The 18,209-nt window shown below is 32.7% G+C and overlaps 2 protein-coding genes across 5 annotated transcripts; one reads left to right on the top strand and one right to left on the bottom strand.

Annotated features, from left to right (window-relative positions):
• Positions 1-608: 608 nt before the first annotated feature.
• On the top strand, positions 609-3,573 carry LOC101245935 (uncharacterized). Its single transcript, XM_069297558.1, has 8 exons — positions 609-1,103; positions 1,886-1,966; positions 2,063-2,122; positions 2,315-2,358; positions 2,677-2,719; positions 2,806-2,877; positions 2,949-3,050; positions 3,133-3,573. Exons 1-8 carry the CDS (start codon positions 753-755, stop codon positions 3,250-3,252), a joined length of 873 nt encoding a protein of 290 aa, XP_069153659.1. The 5' UTR covers positions 609-752; the 3' UTR covers positions 3,253-3,573.
• Positions 3,574-3,658: 85 nt separating this feature from the next.
• On the bottom strand, positions 3,659-13,365 carry LOC101267794 (choline/ethanolaminephosphotransferase 1). Of its 4 annotated transcripts, XM_069297557.1 has the most exons (20): positions 13,226-13,365; positions 12,260-12,450; positions 11,610-11,619; positions 11,467-11,517; positions 10,879-10,956; positions 8,827-8,902; positions 8,666-8,688; positions 8,487-8,587; positions 7,911-8,005; positions 7,675-7,743; positions 7,292-7,361; positions 6,875-6,938; positions 6,754-6,794; positions 6,597-6,681; positions 6,230-6,292; positions 4,920-4,978; positions 4,729-4,781; positions 4,364-4,436; positions 4,111-4,155; positions 3,659-4,023 (listed from the first exon to the last, which is right to left on the bottom strand). In XM_069297557.1, exons 2-19 carry the CDS (start codon positions 12,394-12,396, stop codon positions 4,134-4,136), a joined length of 1,170 nt encoding a protein of 389 aa, XP_069153658.1. In that variant the 5' UTR covers positions 12,397-12,450; positions 13,226-13,365; the 3' UTR covers positions 3,659-4,023; positions 4,111-4,133. The 4 variants fall into 4 exon arrangements, with proteins under 4 accessions (XP_069153658.1, XP_069153655.1, XP_069153656.1 ...); XM_069297554.1 differs by having other exon boundaries at positions 3,659-4,155; XM_069297555.1 differs by having other exon boundaries at positions 3,659-4,155; positions 13,129-13,237.
• Positions 13,366-18,209: the final 4,844 nt, after the last annotated feature.

The following is an 18,209-nucleotide window of genomic DNA, read 5'->3' as shown; positions in this document are numbered from 1 at the left end:
TGATTAAATGAGACATGATGGGAAAAAATTAGATGAGACATGACATATTTAAAACTTATCGAGGACATGAACCTAATAAGTAGATTTAGAGGTCGGGGATTAAAATAGAAAGTTATTAGATAGTCAAACGTTGTCTAATTTCCTTATAAGTATTGATTTGATTACCGTTCTACTACCTTATTTTTCGATCTCATTATTGTCTTGGCTTCATTTATCATATTATATGTTATTGTTGTTATTATTACCTTGTTCACCATTATTTTTGTTATGACTTATTTACTAGTATTTGCTTTATATATCCAAGTTTTTATATGTTTTATTTGAATCAAGAATCTATCGAAATCGCTATATGTTTTCAAGATAGATACAAGAGCATATATAACTATGCTAACTATATTATCATAGTTGATCAGATAAAAAATCACAACACTCAACTTGTGATCACATGGCGTAAATTTAATTAAAAATCACTAAAACTCGACTTAGCTATATACCAATAATTTTTTATTTATATACATTACCGCTATGACTTAAATGGTAATCCCAAAATCGACTGTTTGTATACATATTGGGCCTTTTTGAGTCCTAAATCCTAATTTGTTGGGTTATTTAGACGAGAATTGATACATGGGCTAATCAAATCAAATTAATGGGCCAACCAAAAATCCCAAGGCCCATATAACACCCCTATCTAAAAGAGTAACCTTTTAATCAAGAACACAACCAAACAAGAATCCATTTTTTTTCCCACCATGAATGTCCTCAAACTTCACTACAATAGCAAATTCTCTTCAATTTCTGGGAATTTATCACCCCATTCATCTTTTTTAGCACCCCATTTCATTTTTTTGCCTACCCACAAACCAAAAATTCTGCCTTTAGTTCTTAATTGTTCTCTTGACAGTTTTAAGCCAAGAAATGTGAAAGGTTCAACTGTAAAAACCCAAATTTGGAGTGATAAAGAAGAGGAAAATTCAGAGGAGTATGAGTACTTAGCTCCAGATGGGGTTGTTTATAAGAGGACTTTGAGACTAGTAGAAGGTGCTATGTTTGCTGCTGTTTCAGGATTGGCTTATCTATTGAGCAATTCTCTTGCTATTGAGGTACTTATGGTTCTTGGAATTTTGAAATTTGTGGGTTTTTTGTTGTTGTTAGTTTGGTGTAGTTTATGAATTACTATTGAATTTGGTGCAGTAAGGGAAGTCCATCATGTAATGTAGTACTTGAATAATACAATCATGTATGTTACTAGTGAGAATGGAACTAATCAAGGTGAAGAACTGTTTGATTAAAGAAATGTGGATTTAATTATGGTGAAAAATTGTTTTGATAGGAAAAAAGGGTAGCTTTGATATCAATAGGGGCATAGGTATGTCTACTGCCAGAGACGGATCCAGAATTTGAAGTTTATGGGTTCTTATGGAAATCTCCCTCTGTATATGTGATAATAATCGGGTTCGCAGTTGGAGAGTTGCAGATATTTAGTAGAACTCTTAATACATATAAGGGATTTAGGAAAAAGCTACTTGGTTCACGTGAACCTTGTAACTTAGAAGTTAGGTCCACTCCTGTATGCTGCCAACATCCAAGCTTATGTGACTTGATTAGTTGAGCTTCTATTTCTTTAACTATTGATACTTGGCTCTGTTGGTGGTTGCAATGAATTTGTGGTATTGTAGCAAAAGAACCAGCCAATTTAGGGAGCATTCTGTATTTTTGTTGGCAGTCCACCTTAAGTCGATGACTTTGTTTGATGTTAAGTGATTAACTCAGACCTGTTGCATAATAGTTTAGTTTGTTTCCAGTTTCTAGTTTGTGTTATTGGTCATTTCTTGCTGGTGGTTTTGATCTCCTAAAAGGAAATTTTGCTTTGCATGTAGCACAGAATTACTTCGGCTGTTTCTTCGCATTGCCAATTGTTGTATCCTCGATGAGATGGGGTGTCGCAGCTGGCAGGAAAACCATGGTTTGTCTTCTTCGCACACCTCTTAGATTGGAGATTCACTTATTCCCACTTGCTCATCATCTACATTCTCTAACGACATTTATCCCATCTCATTAGGTGGCAACTGTTGTACTCTTGTTTGTCTTGTCTGGTCCAGTGAAAGCATTAAATTATATGGTGAGTGATGTCTTATAAACCACAAAAGATGTATACATAGGCTAGTGAATATCAAATTTTATCGTTGCTTTATTTTGTTACTTGTTGGCCGTTCTTGTGCTATGTTCACAAAAGTATTATTCGTATTTCCACCACTGTTCATGTTTCTGTGATGTTTCTTGCTAAATTAGCTACACTTCTCTCCTGAATCAGCTAATGCATGGTTTTCTTGGCTTCACAATGGGTTCGTTATGGAGGTATGTTGTTAGTTTGTTATGTCTCTCCATATCTGAATGCTTATTCGTCAAGTTTTTGCAATGGAATCCGTTTTGACTGGAAATCTTGCAACGGTTATATGCCTTGTCGTAACCCCTCCCCCAAAAAAGGACAAACATTAATCTGCAGTGTTGCGCAATACGTATTCACTGATCCCAGAAACATGACTTCAACTTGAGATGTGCTGGAGTTCAGTATATACAAAGTTATCCGCTGGACCATATATCGTTCATCCTTCACATGAAATGTTGCTACTGTCTGATGTTTTAATTATTACTTGCCCTTATATTTGTTGCCAGGTTGAGAACAAGTTGGGGTGCCTCGATCTTCTTGTGTGCTCTTGTATGTTCTCTCCCTCCACTGTTTTACCTTTTTGAGTGTGTTGTAATGAGACAATATCAACGAGAAACATACATTTTGATTTGCAGGCTCGGGCTGTTGGTGCTCTCGGATATGTTATATTATCCTCATTTTTAATAGGAGAAAACATCCTTGCTCTGGTAATAGATAGCTTCAATGATCAATTGCTCAGTTATTCATTACAGATGAATTGATTACTCTTCTCCTGTAGATCACGATAAACATTCATGCTTCTCTCTCGTACATCCTCACATCCTTAGGCAGTCCGATACTTCCATCTATGAACTTTATATACACCTTATTCGGGACTCTGGTACGTGTGATTTCTTCTTATCTATTCAATCTGGCAAGAACAGTAGAAAGCTCATGTTTCCCTTTCGTTTTACAACTTGCAGCTTTTGATAAACTGTGCATTTTTCGTGTCCTTGCTGCATCTTCTCTATGCCATTTTTCTTACTAAATTTGGCATGAAAGCTAATTTGAGACTGCCAAGGTGGTTAGCCATAGCAATTTAAACAGGCTAAAGAAAGCACTCTCATTAAAGACGCGATAGGAATGGAACTTTGCTCAGATACTACACCACCGCGGTGGTTAACACAAGGTTATTTTGATCATCATTTATTCAAGACTGTCGATTTGAATCGACATCAACTTCATCTATCTATTGCTCAAAACAATACAAAGTCAGCAACAAGTCCAGTTTACTTGTACATGAATTTGAAATGCGTATTTGGCCAGTATCTAATGCACTGAAAACTCCACCTGGTTGGAGATGTAATATTTTTGTGTATAATGCTATCAATTTATCTAAAAAAAAACATATATTATTTCAGAAACTTCCCTCTGGTCTATGATATTACGTTTTCCAGAAACTTCCCTCGTGGATTATTTCAGTATAAAGAACTAATCAAAGAAATAGAGTGGGGAAGAGAAGAGAAATATATACTCCTTTCAAGTATCAACAAATCTAAATGAATTCAAATACAATAACAAACAATTCTGCAAACAACATAAATATTGTCAAAAGCATAACACCTTTAGGGGGTCAACTAATCGAAAAATCCTAGAGAAACATCTTAGTCAACTAAAATCGAAAGGGAAATTCAAAAAAGAAATTCATCTTAACTACTTGAACTAAACATGAAATCGAGTTCAAACAACGCTCTCAAACTGTGAAAAGTCAAAGAGGCACTCGTTGAACCCCAAACATCCTTCAAAAGCCAGGTTCAGGAATCGACTAGGTAAGGAAAGTCAAACTTCAATCCCAGGTAGTTCGAGGTTGAAAGCTAGAAACAAGAAGATCACTACTGTATCATCCACTAACCGAAGGAAAATATAACCTCGAGTTCATCAAGAACGAGAAAAAGGTGTACCAAAAATTAGAGCGCAAAACGGCTCAAGCTTCTTTCCTTGTTATCCTGTCATTTAAAAGTGAAGCATTAGGACTGGAAATGTTAATAAAGGAAACTGGATACTGAAGAATGGTTCTTGGATCCTTGTAACAAACATCAGGTTGATTGATTTTTACTGAGTAGAATGGGCACTCTACTCTAGATTTTGTGCTGAAATCAAATAATATATAGTTGGACACGGGGTACAATAAGAGTCGAGCACAATAGTTCTCACCTGAAACAGTATATCCCAAGCGCTGATGTGATTTCATGTATAACAGAAGTGGCAAAATGCAGATAGAGTGATACTGAACAAGATGGGAATAAATAATAATAATCAGCCAATAATTCATAGGAGTTAAAAAGAACGACAAGATAAAGGCACTTGATCGGAGATCTCTTGATCAAAAGTAGAATATAGAGCAGATGGTATTAAATCATCAACTCTCACGATTGGCTGATCTATCAATTTATTCTTCTCTACCTTGATTGCCAGAAAAGAAATGTTTGCAGATTCAGCAAAACTTATTTTTTTTTTCAAATATAGCTCAACAAAACAGCATATCATATCCATCTGAATCGCTAAAGCAGATGTAATACCTGAGTATGCAGTGTAAGCGAGAAGAACCCAGAACTCATCAACCATAGGAACTCTGCAAGGAAGAGATTCTCATGAGCTTACAGAAATACAAGAATTTCGAATAAAGAATATTAGTGATATGTGAAAGCATACTCTCCATAAGCTGGTACGACTTAAATTCCTTGAATGAATGAGACTGGTTTCAACTTACCCATCATTAAGTCTGGCAGTGAGCGCATTTGCAACGGCAAAAGGTAGACAAAGCAGAGACTGCAAACATAAAGTTATATTTCAAAAGCACTGAAACCACAATACATTGAAACATCTTCTATTTACTTGTCTTCTTCTTTCAAAAAATTATTCTCTACCATACTATCTGATTTAATATTCAATAAAGACATCATCAGCTTCAATGAAACAACACGGATTCTCTGTCAAGACCAACTCTGAGGATACAGTTCTCCAACTCATACACTTGCGTGGGTCAATTAAAAAAAAGAGATGGTTTTACACGTTTTTGTCAGAATGTTCTGAGGGAGCTGAAATGTTACCCTCTGTATTACCTCACACAACACATTGAAACTTCACTGTTTCTCAAAAGATCACTTTAACTATCCCACGGATGGAGTTAATTAGATTTTATGTAAGCCAGCATATTTCCAGGTGACCACCAAATTCAATTGGTTTGTTCCACTACTAGACTTTAACTGCAGAACACCCTCAACATTCCCTATAAATCCCTCCCCAAGGACCTCACATCATCTCTGCCCCCAACTATTCGGCTAATATCACTGCTGCTCCTAATCATTTCTACAAATTGGGATGAAAGATTTCCGAAGCTGAGTTAAGGTGATTGGAGGCATGCTGTTAGGGGTTGAGAGTTGTGTGCAGAAGGTGAATGACTGCAAGCTCACAAGGTCTGATTTTTTTCTGGTTTCTTTTGTTTTACAGGTGAGAGAGGGTGAAAGCAGCTTAGGTATTTCAAAGACAGAAAAGGGGTGATTTAACCTACCAATATTTTAAAACCTGACATAACAGAATGCAAGACTTCAATGAGAATTGCACCAACACAGCAAATGGGACTAGGTAGACCCAATTGCCAAATCCAAATGCAAGTACGATCGAACATGCAAAAAAGTGCAAGTTATTAAGCCTTAATCAATCTAGTTCAACACAAAAATGGTTGCTTATTTTATTCTTTTTTCTCCTTAAAGAGCCAATTGGAATAACTTCCAATGGAGTAAAGAAGTTCATTACTAGAAAGAGCCACAACAATGTGTGTGATGGACGCCAAACTATCTGGTTTTTTCCACAGCAAAATACATCTTATCTTCTCTTAGATGAAGTAGAATAGGAGTTATTAATCAAGGATATAGATGTCAGACTCCATGGCTGAAATTTTAGGTCATAGATATCAACTTAAAGAAAAGATGGATTAGTTTAAACCAGATGACTTCTAGACAGTTGGCTAATCTAACGACGTTATAAACTTAATTTAGCACATCAGAAAAAGCAGCTTACCATGCACATATTTGTTTTCAGACCCTTGGGTTCATCACACAGGTGAGCCAAAATCAACCTTCCCTGCAGACAAAACCTTACTTAGAAACAATTTAAGAACTTCAAATAGATTTTGAGCATGGCAATGGTTCAAGTAGAGCAATAGATGTGATTCAAGAAGGCCATAAAGATCTGCAACTACTCATTTGTGCATGTATCTTCAGGAAACAACTCATACTCAATAATTGAGATGACATAACATCTAAGAGAGCAGAAAATGTCGGTATACAGAAATTATCAGCTTTCTGGATATCTTATTTTAGAATAGGTTGCACAGCAAGAAAATGTAAAAATGCATAAAACTAAAGGCAAGAAGGAGAGCAATTACCACAAGAAATCCAAATGTAAGCCCAGTTCCCACTACCACAAGATGAGGATAGTTCTTCATTAAATTAGATGGAGATAAGTAGTCCCTGCATAACAACCAATCCTAAATACCATGATATGGTATCAAAAATAAATAGTATTCTGAAAGTGAGAAATACCACAGAAGCACTCCTCCCAATAGAACAACAAATGGGTAAAGCTGTCAACAAGAGAAGTGAAATTATTCAACAATCGACTATAATCACAAATCACATATTATAATCTAAGAAACGCACTTACCATGGCCAGCGCCCGCGGCATGCTTCCTTTTGTTGCCTGAACAACCTTATGAACATTGTTAATACTGCCAAAAGAATTGAGGTTAATACTGTTCAAATAGTCTTAAATGTTACAGCAAACTAAAGCACTATAATAGCTAGAATCCAGAATCCCTAGATGATGAATATGGAAGAAGTAGCCTATGCTTTCACCAGAAAGGTGAAACGGCGCAAAATAATGTTTAACAATTCAAAGAGATGCAATACTACAATGTATTGATGGACATTGCCAAGAACTGTAAAAATGATAATTGTTGCCTATGCTAATAAGCCATTTACCATGATCTGATAAATAAAACATGTCTATTTCAAGTCCATTATCAGAAAGAATTATGGAAGAAAAAGGAAGAGATTCATCAAAGTATGAAAAATTACTCACTTGCAATAGACTGTTGGAATAACAGCAAAAACTACCATCAGGAATAACACGGCTTTATTGGTTGGAATTTCTGAAATTAGGATAATAGGAGTAAGAATAATAAGAAACACTAGAATCAACTTGGGAAAAGATAGGAAACATAGTCAATATCCATAAATAATATGTATGGAAAGGCTCATGGAAGCAACAATCATCTGAAAGCAGGTATAGAAGCACAGAGTTCACAAAGCATAATATGAACTATATAACTACACAAATATCATATTAGATAAAGTACCTCTGATCAATACTCAGCACTTCATAATACAGAGATAGACACACACAGAGGGTTGCGGAGAAACTTAAAAGCTAAAAAACAAAAGGAAGCTTTATGCAAGCCTCACCGTTCAGAAATGGAACCCAACTCACGAGAGGCATAGACTTCCCAAACGGCTGAGCCCACCACTCAGACCCTGAAATCATGAATTGTCAAGCTGTTAATAAAGAAAACTGGTAGAATGTGCACAAAACAATAGACCGGGGTAGCCAGGAATGAGGGAAGACATCAGAAGGGATGTCCTATTGGGAAGTTTCACGTGTATCTCAAAATGAGGTGGGAAGAGAGAGAAACCAAGCTTACCCACTAAAGCTGTAAAGAAATGGCTGAGATATATCAACATGAGACCCTCTGTTGGTCCATTTACTACCGGAAGAACTAGTGTGTTGGTGAAATAGCTGCAAAAGGGAGCAACATCCAGAAACAAGATTAAATCAAGATATTAAAAAACACATAAAAATAAGGATAAGACATTGATCCAGATATCTATCTCATAAAGTTTTTTTGCCTTGACAAAGAAATCAGTTGTTTCCAGCTTTGAAAGTCGGGAGCAAATGTGCCCTCCCTCTACCCTTATCCACTTAAATACAAGACTTGGTTAACCAGCTAGCATTCTAACTTGTGATATGTGCCTAGCCACCAACCACATATCCCGTGTTGTATTACCTTCGCCATTGCACCAAAATCCCAGGGCAATTCTCTCCTATAAAGTTTATACAAATTATCTCCTAAATCCATATATCTTGTAGAGGTGTTGAGCTCATTACTATTCAAATAGCTATTGCAACTGATGCCCGGTATTTGATTTATACTTCAGCTTACTAATCCACCCTTCTAATATTTTAAGCCAATATACTAAATATACTGATAAACACCTACCTTTCCCAAGTAGCGAAGTAGAAAGGAACAGCTGATATAACCCAGAACCAGAAAGCATCCCGTCCACACATAGCAGTACTCCCAAAAGCCAAGGCTTCGAACTGTTCATATTAAACACAAAATTGTAAGTCGCAAGTCTTTCCAGGGAAAGAAAAAGGATAATTGAAAACAGGACATACTGCACATGCAAGCGCATCACACCCTGCAAATTGTGAAAGCCAAGACATCTGATTAGAATCATAGCAAGAAATTTAATCAGAATCACGGCAGTTCGCACACGCTCAACTTAGAGAGAGAATAACATAAAAATATATAAATGAATAAGGAGAGAAACAATCACCATGATCAAAAAGCTCTCCTAGTGGACTAGAGGAATTTGTTCGTCTTGCTTGTTTTCCATCAACAGCATCAAACGTCTACATCCATTAAGAGTCCATCCAAACAAAACATTCAAAAAGGAACTCCAACAGAAGAAAAAACCGATATATTTCATTACGAAAGCCATTCCAAATAAGGATAATGAAAGGTCCAGTTCTATGAAATAGCCTTTACTACCTAAGGGCAGCACCAAAGACGATCTAAAGTCAGAGATAACAATATTTTGGTCCATCCAACAGTTTCTCAATACTATGCACAAACTTAGTGGTAAGTTGCTCCGAGATAAGCTCAATGTTGCATAGTTCAAAGGCCATACAATATGCAAAAATAAGGGTAACCTAAATAATAAACTGAACAGTTACATCTGTTAGTTTTATCTTCTGCCACCATCCCAGTAACAAGCAAGTAGATCGACCTTGAAACAAGAACACTTATAACTCGGCTATAGAACAAGCTTGTATCTTATATTTGTTACTTTCTCTTCATAAAAAAAATTCTCAAGCCAAACTCAAAGGACGACTCCCCTATTAGATAACAAAACTTGACTTTAAAATGACAGGAACACGATGTGAACCCTGTTCCCAGTAAAATACCAGTAGTACGAAATGAAATGTCCTATCAGTTAGAAATCTGTGGATATTCATTTGAAAGTTTGCCTCTTGTAATTACTGTTCCATTTATAGAATTAAAAGAGATCTCAGTTCAATTTTATCATCTCCCTATAAACTTTTTAAACAGCAGAACAGAGTTGATATAATATGGTTCATGTTTTCTCAAAGTTGAACCAATTAATTCAATCTTGAACAAACTTACAAGGTCTAAACTTATCAGATTTCTTTCACAGATGTGCATTAGGGATTGGGACTTTCAAGATCTCAGATTTTTTAAGACAGTAGCACATAGGAGGCTGGCAAAACAAAAGATCATAGAGTGCAGACTTGATTTCTATTATCACGTCAGTTGCAACCAAAATTACTTATATTCTGACGAGAACTAAACATAATGAGACAGGCCTTTGTGGTCATCAGAATTCATCTGCAAAGATCTATGTTGAATTCTTATACCTCATTTTCAGGCCCCATGATGATAGAACTGAATTAGTAGTTACATCAGGAGCATTGACTCTTTTATTTTCAATATTTACCTAGGTTTGATGTCTAAACATTCAAAAAATACCAAAAGTGAATACTCTCATCAGTGCATCAAAAGTGAATACTCTCATCAATGCATCAAAGTCGGATACTCTCAGAGACCTCTAACTACTACAAACCACACATAATGACAGTTATGCAGAGAAACCATATGCCTCAACTCCAATGTTTCCCTTTTTTGTGTGTGTGATTAAAGGTAAAATTCCTATCTTACATGGATCAACCTTGTTGTAACTAGATAAAATGACTCTGACATGGGTAGGCTATGATTCTTCAAAATAACAGGGAAATTAACATAAAAATGTTATACCCATGCCCATGCCAAATACTTCAACATACCAATAAAGGATAACTGTGCATTCCAGAGTCATGTAACATAGTCAAAATCACATGACATAAAGATTAAAATTGTCCTCAAATGCTACTACAAATAACCAATGGAAAAATACACTCATAAAAGAGCATTCTATATGTGGTAATGAAACAAGTGCTCAGATACAAGTTTATCTAAAGTGTCGCTTCTAGACCAACACAGGATGTGGTAATTGGATCACACACATGCCGAGGCAAAAGCAATGGTAAACTAAAAGATTGGACCGAGCCCTCAAAAACTTACTTGTAACAGCCTATGTTTCCCACCGATCCAAAGTCAAAAAAGTTGAAAATTACACATAATGACACCCGTTATCCTCTATGTTCACCAATTTAAAATACACTAAAACACAATTCTACGTACAAATTAAACATGGAAGAGTACATACCTGGTTAAAATAATCATGACTGCGAAACACATATCGACTATCAAAACATTATGCTACAAGAACAAATTGAGAAGATTAGGATGGTGGCTAAGACAGGCAAACCTGATAAAGAAAGAGAAGCAATCCATGCGCAAAATTAACCCATCTTGGAGGAGGTGAATCCAACAGTGGAGAATAAATCTGGGGAAAAGAATATCCAGTAAGAGAGAATTAGAATATGCAATTAAAAATCTTTTTAAAAGCAAAAGCAAAAACAATTAAATGTTGCACTGCATGGATGTGCCTGTGGATTCTCCTGAGAGCACTTAAGACCCCGACACATTTAGTGAGAGAGAGTCTGTTATGTAGTTAAAGAAAGGGGCGGAGGAGGCAAGTAAGTTCCTTCCTACAGGTAATAGCTTGCTTGCTGATATGAGGTATAATGTAGTGGGGAAACCCCAGTATGAAGGAGAAACAGTACTAAAGGTTGAGAGAAAAGTAACCTCCTGAAAGGTCGAGAGGAAAGAAAAACACCATTCATGAAGATATGGTAGATTCAACTGAAGGGAGAAACTTCAAAACAAGAAGCAGGAAAAACCAATGCAGAGGCTGAAGAAAATATTCCCTTTCCACTAGGAAAAAGTAACAAAAACCATCTACTAACAAAAACTTCAATGGATAAGTGCTCTAGAAATACAAAGTCCAACTCACATATCCGAGCAACGCAGATGTGACCAAGAACAAAAATCCTGTAAGCGTAATCTGCAACGGAAGTTATTTATCAGACCTCGCAGAGAATACATTAATGAGAAAATAACATTGCAACAAAAATTGTAGGTAACAGTGGGACGTACCATATTCGGTCTGGGAAACATATACAGAACATGCACACCAAAAAACAACGGTCAGTTAACTTCGGAAACAGAGAAAAAGATACAGCATGATAACCGAGCTAAGGCCATTATCAATTAAATGTTAAAACGGGTAACAAATTCATGTGAGATTATTTATTCTGGTACCTGATGAGTATACACTCCGTGTGTGTTATATATATGTGTGTATGTAAGTATGTACAAAACTGCATCAAAGCCTATTATAACGTCACAGAAGGAAATGGTCTATGCTTTCCCAATACTCCCAAAGTTTCCATAGTTCATTTTTTTTATTATTGTCATTATCATTAACTTTGACATTAAGGAAGCTGTATGAGTGGCAAAAAGTTTGTCTCAGTACCAAGATCCTGAAAGTTTTTTTAATTTCCTTTTGATAACCATGATCTCTTCCCCCTCCCCCGCCCCCCGACAGGTCATAAAAGAAACTCTAGTACTCCAATTTTCCAAATGACAGCAAGACTCTGTGAGATCAGTAAAGAAGTAAATAATGAATTCCATTATACAAGATATATCACTACACAAGCACAAGAAATTTAAACACCCATAATTTGTAGACATGCACAAATTGCCAAGGAAAAAGGAATCAACAGAAAATTCAGAGAAAAACTTACGGCATCCAAAGGGGGAAGAAATTGACGCAGCGACTCCAAAAGGGTTGCAACACATACTTCGCAACATAGGAGTGATCCACCCCACTGTATTTGTACCTATGAAGGGCTTGCACTCCATGAGCCCCTATGTAACCCATCCTTCCTTTACCTCCTCTTGCTCCCACTGAAATCACCTATAAACCAATTGGAATCTGCACAAAAACACTTGGGTTGAAGTCTCTAAAATCAATACCAAAGTTAATAGAAACACAAAATTGATAGGGACTATGACAAGCATAAAAGCGACAAGCATATGACAAATTTTATAAAGCTACAAAAAGTGAACAGAGAAAACAAATTTGAAAATTCAGTCTGAAAATGAAAGTAGAACCACACATTCTAAGGTTGTAGAATCATGACCAACTTTCACAACCAATACTAGAGTAAACAAAATAAAATTGAATAGGGACTCAAAAAAGATAGGATCTTGAACATTTAATCAGAGAAAAAAAGTAAAAATATGAAAAGGGTATGCTTGGACCTGCACTTCATGACAAATATTTTAAAACCAATTACAGAGTTTAGAGATATCGAACAAATTTGACAGAGCAATCAAAATGGAAATATGAAAAACAAAGTTAGCAACACAAAAAGGGCATGCTCACAATAACAGCAACAACAACAACAACAAATCAAAACATTCAAGAGCAAACAAACTTGATGGGTACTATCAAAATAAGATTTTGAACATTAAATCTATAAAATTAAGCCTAAATACGAAAAGGGTATGCTTAAGATGCAAGAATATGACAAATTATCGATAAACAATTGATGGGGAAGCATCAAGATGGATTTTTGAAGATCGAATCTAGGAAACAAAGTTGAAATACCAAAAGGGTATCTTCATAATGCAAAGATTTGAGAAGAAATAACCATTCTTGGAATAAAAATTGAAACTTTAGATAGATTCTGCAAAATCCAACTCACCTCTGTGCAAAAAGAACGCAGGGGAGTGATCCTTGGAGAAGCAATGAGCAAAAACAGAGAAAATTGAAAAATGGATGTGTGTTAATTTAACACATTAAAAATTAAGAGCAAATATACATTTATAAAAAGTTAAATAAAACATTAATTGGCACTCGTTTATATTTACAAATAATATATATTAAATTATTCGGATAGTTTGTGTTTTTACTTTATATTTTAAATTTTCATATAAAAAAATCTCAAAATTGAGGGATATTAACAATTGAGGAGGGTGGGAGCGTGGAAAATTTCAGTTGATATTTAATATTTATATTAGAAGTCACCTAAATTCGAATTCGTATTAAAAATCTCATATTTAAAATAAAACGACTTACTTATTAATTTGGAAAAAAAAACTTATAACCTAGTATTGATATTTGGTTCATATGAATTGTGTTAGGGACACAAACATTGACATCAAAAAAAAGTAAAGGTGAAAGCATCTAAAAATTTGAAGATGCCTTAACTAGGGAATATGCATATTATATTCAACCAAAAAAGAACAAATGCATCTTTATATTTTATTCTTAATTTAAGCGACTTCAATTCGATCTCTAAATTTTAAATTATATTTAATCAAAAATATTTTATTTTCAAAATAAAATCTTTAAATACGAATTGAATTAATCGTATTTCAAAATACATATCGAATTAAAAACCCTTTTACCTTTTGAAAAAATAAATTGAGTAAGTGTTCCAAACTTGCAACTAATTATTTTTATATTTTCTGGAGCAGTGTACACACAATATTCTTTGGACAGTCAACATGTAAGTACTATGTCTATTTATTCGTGTATTCACAGCTAAGCATTTTCATAGTATTAAATTAATTTTTTTTTCTAATTTATCACGATATATTTAACATTTATATTAAGATTACGGACTTATTTAAATTCATGTAATATCTATTAATGTGTAGTTTGTTTAACAATGGCCAATGAATAGTAATACTATTTATTTGACCATGCTAATAAACTAATTATCTAACAAAGATAAGAGTTAGTGTGCGATTCAATATGTTCAATATCAAATCAATGGTAAATTTATTGAATCGTTATATTGATAGCTAAAAGTACGTTTAACTAGAAGAACTTTTTGTAAAATACATAAATTACTCTTAAGAATTAATTAATTAACAAAAAGTACGAATATATATATATATATATATATATATATATATATTCCTACTAAAAGGGATTTCTAACAAAAATAATAAAATATTTAGTAAAGATTAGGTACTAATTCTAGAGAAATCATTGTTTTTAGAACTTTTTTTAATTAAATTCACTATTGATTGAATCCAATATTAAATAGTTAAAGTAAAAAGGATAGCATTAACACGTTAGTATACATTAAAATAATTCTCTTTTTAATAGCAATGATGTGCAAGTGAATTTATAATTTTATACGCATCTCAATTATATTCGATATCTACTATTTCTTACGATTAAGAAAACGTAAAATATCTTATAAAATAATTGAGATATAAAATTATGATTTTTGAGAAGTTATGAGACTATCATATGTTATATGTCTCAAGATTCTCAATTATGTTTAAATTTTCCATTTCATGCATATATTTGGACTTTATATGCATTTTAATCCATCTACCACATGATATATATATATATATATATATATATATCATATTTTTGTGCGCCGATCTTTTATGCTGTGTTTTATTTGTAATAACATTTCGCTATAGTAAAAAACATAATTTAAGAGATTCAACGGTTAAACTTTGAGAAACATACATAAATCTCACTAATTTAGAAGCTAATTATTTAGTTACACTTTAGTTTGTAACATTACAAAATTTACCAAATTTAGGTGTGTCCAAATATATCTCGGGAAACATGTGGTCAAAATTAGGTTTTGTTCTAGGTACACTGTATCCGATTCACTACGACAAAAACATATCTTAGCGACAATAAATATACACATTAACAAAGAGTGATAAAGTATTTACCGACATTAGCTAATTGCAATTGAATCAAGTGTCGTTGTGTGCTTTAGGGACATCTTCAAATAGTGTTAAGTGTCACTAATAATATGTCTTTACCGGCAACTAAGTTATTGTCATTAATTAGCTACCGCTAAATATCATTTTTGATGTAGTGTAAGTGGATTCACATGTAACTAGGATATATAACAAGTCTTGTTCGCCTCTCTCCCATGTCGGTTGACACTTTTTTATGTATATAGTATTCCAATACATGCTAGATACATACAAATACATCTATCTGATGTTTGTGTAGAGTGATTTCGTATCTGAGATACATGATTATCTCGTTCGCCTCCCTTCCCGTCTCGCTGTTTTGCTATACCAAAGGTACCAATCTTTCCCTTTTGCTCTACAAAGATCACATGTTAATAGAAAGCCCATATACTTCTTAGGCTGCAAGCCCAACATCAACCATTTAGATTTTAGACTGGACTTCACAAAATGACCCATTTTGAAAAAGACTTTAAGGCCCATTTTTGATGTTTTTATGTATCACATACTTTGTAACTAGGTGAAATAATATATATTTTCATGTATAAATACTATATATTGACTTTCCTCGGCTTCTTCTTGGTTTACTACTCTATATTTTGACATATTAATTGAAAATTTTGACTATACCACTGACTAATAGTAAGAAATTCACTTGAAGAATGCAATAATTTCATTTGAAATATATTAGGTAAAATTAAATATTTATAACATTAATGATTGATTATGATGAAATCTATTAACTCTTGATAATGACTTTAAACTCTCTATTTCCATGAATTAGAAATAAATAATTAGGACCTTAGGCAATTGAATTGAATGATATAAGAAAAAGTCTTTCTTGGGTCATTTAATGTTTAATTATTATCTTTAATAATTGACAATTTGGCAAGCACACATGTTAATAAGTGATCAACATGTGTATATTTATTATCGCTAAAATATATTTTTGTTGTAGTGAATCGGATACAGTGTACTTAGAACAAAATCTAATTTTAACCACATGTTTTCCGAGATATATTTGGACACACCTAAATTTGGTAAAATTGTAATGTTACAAACTAAAGTGTAACTAAATAATTAGCTTTCAAATTAGTGAGATTTATGTATGTTTCTCAAAGTTTAACCGTTTGAATCTCTTAAATTATGTTTTTTACTATAGCGAAATGTTTATTACAAATAAAACATAGCATAAAAGATCGGCTCACAAAAAATATGAGTATGATACGTGTGTATATATATATATATCATGTGGTAGGTGGATTAAAATGCATATAAAGTCCAAATATATGCATATAAAGTCCAAATATATGCATGAAATGGAAAATTTAAACATAATTGAGAATCTTGAGACATATAACATATGATAGTCTCATAACTTCTCGAAAATCATCATATCATATCTCGACTATTTTATAACATATTTTATATTTATTTAATCGTATAAAATAATAGATATCGAATATAATTGAGATGCGTATAAAATTATAAATTCATTTGCACATTATTGCTATTAAAAAGAGAATTTTTTTAATGTATGCTAACGTGTCAATGCTATACTTTTTACTTTAACTATTTAACATTGGATTCAATCAATAGTGAATTTAATTTAAAAAAAAGTTCTAAAAACAATGATTTCTCTAGAATTAGTACCTAATCATTACCAAATATTTTATTATTTTTGTTAGAAATCCCTTTTAGTAGGAATATATATATATATATATATATATAATCGTTATAAATTTTAGCGATATTTATTAAGAGTGTTGAAATATAATTGTCATTAATAATTATTTTTAAAAATATATTGAATAGCAATTAAGCTATAAAAGTTAAAAGTTATTTCTAATATTGTGATTAGATTCAATATTTTAAAAATATTAGATTCGATATTTTAAAAACCATGCGCTTAAATATGATATTTGTAATAATTTCTACACTATTATATTGCAATACTTTCACGAGTACTATGCTCTTATTATATATGAACAATCCTTTTAATTATTCTTTGATTTTCTTTTTTGGGTGAATCCAATAATATATGGAAAAGGAAAAAAGTATACAAGTACTTTTTTCATTTTAATAAAGACGTAAAATTTTAATTACTCGATACACATGTTAAGAAAAACAAGACATTCTTCAAAATTAATAAAATTATAGAACCTGATTCGAATATTATAATTATTTATGGAAAAAAAAAGTCAGTAACTCATAACTATTATAGTGTATCTCTAATCTTCAACAATAAGAAGCTTAGGTATAAAAATCACTCAATATGTTTAAGCGAATTACATTTTTTATGTGTTTATTTTATTAATTTTTGACTATTGTTTGGATTCGTTTATTTATTTTCTCGTGAATAAATTCTCTAGCATCATCCAAATTGAAAATAAAATAAAAATACATTGAATATTTTTTTGATAAATTAATGTCGATGGAAAAGATTCGATTGCAATTCCCAAGAATCAATGTAAGCCACATATAAGAAGTCGTATTTGTTTCACATAAAAACTAAATAATTCAAAGGCCACATAATATTTTACTATTAAAATAAGAAAAAAGAGATCCAACACCACGTGATTTTTTAATTTTTTTTAAAAATGATATCCTTTATATTTTATTATTATTTGTAAAAGAAAAGAATATCTTTTTTTGAATTATATTCAGATTTGATCCTTCCGTATTTAAAATTTTAATTTTGTTTCTTATAATGTATTTAAACTTCATCCCTCAACATTTCTTCACTTTTTAAAGAAAATAATAATAAATAATTCCGTCAAATTTGAATTCATTGTGGAATATCATGAATGTAATAATTTATTATACAGTAAATAATAAGGCAACAATTGTTATATTATTAAATTAAAAAGAAAACAGTATGTATTGTTGTAAGAGATTATGGTTATTAAAGATTAACTTTAATTAAAAAAACCATTTATGATAGGTGAT

The sequence above is a fragment of the Solanum lycopersicum genome, chromosome 5 (genome assembly GCF_036512215.1).
Source record: "Solanum lycopersicum chromosome 5, SLM_r2.1".
NCBI classification, from domain to species: Eukaryota; Viridiplantae; Streptophyta; class Magnoliopsida; order Solanales; family Solanaceae; genus Solanum; species Solanum lycopersicum.
This window is presented reverse-complemented; position numbering and strand designations above follow the sequence as displayed.

What these genes read in the sequence shown, in the direction of transcription:
- LOC101245935 (XM_069297558.1), top strand. Translation starts at nt 753, where the DNA reads ATGAATGTCCTCAAACTTCACTACAATAGCAAATTCTCTTCAATTTCT. An exon ending in GCAATTCTCTTGCTATTGAG is followed by an intron (nt 1,104 to 1,885) that starts GTACTTATGGTT and finishes CATGTAGCACAG; the next exon opens with AATTACTTCGGCTGTTTCTT. An exon ending in CGATCTTCTTGTGTGCTCTT is followed by an intron (nt 2,720 to 2,805) that starts GTATGTTCTCTC and finishes TTTGATTTGCAG; the next exon opens with GCTCGGGCTGTTGGTGCTCT.
- LOC101267794 (XM_069297554.1), bottom strand. Translation starts at nt 12,396, where the DNA reads ATGGGTTACATAGGGGCTCATGGAGTGCAAGCCCTTCATAGGTACAAA. An exon ending in CATCTGCGTTGCTCGGATAT is followed by an intron (nt 10,957 to 11,466) that starts GTGAGTTGGACT and finishes TCTTTTCCCCAG; the next exon opens with ATTTATTCTCCACTGTTGGA. An exon ending in CGCTTACACTGCATACTCAG is followed by an intron (nt 4,437 to 4,728) that starts GTATTACATCTG and finishes CATCTTGTTCAG; the next exon opens with TATCACTCTATCTGCATTTT.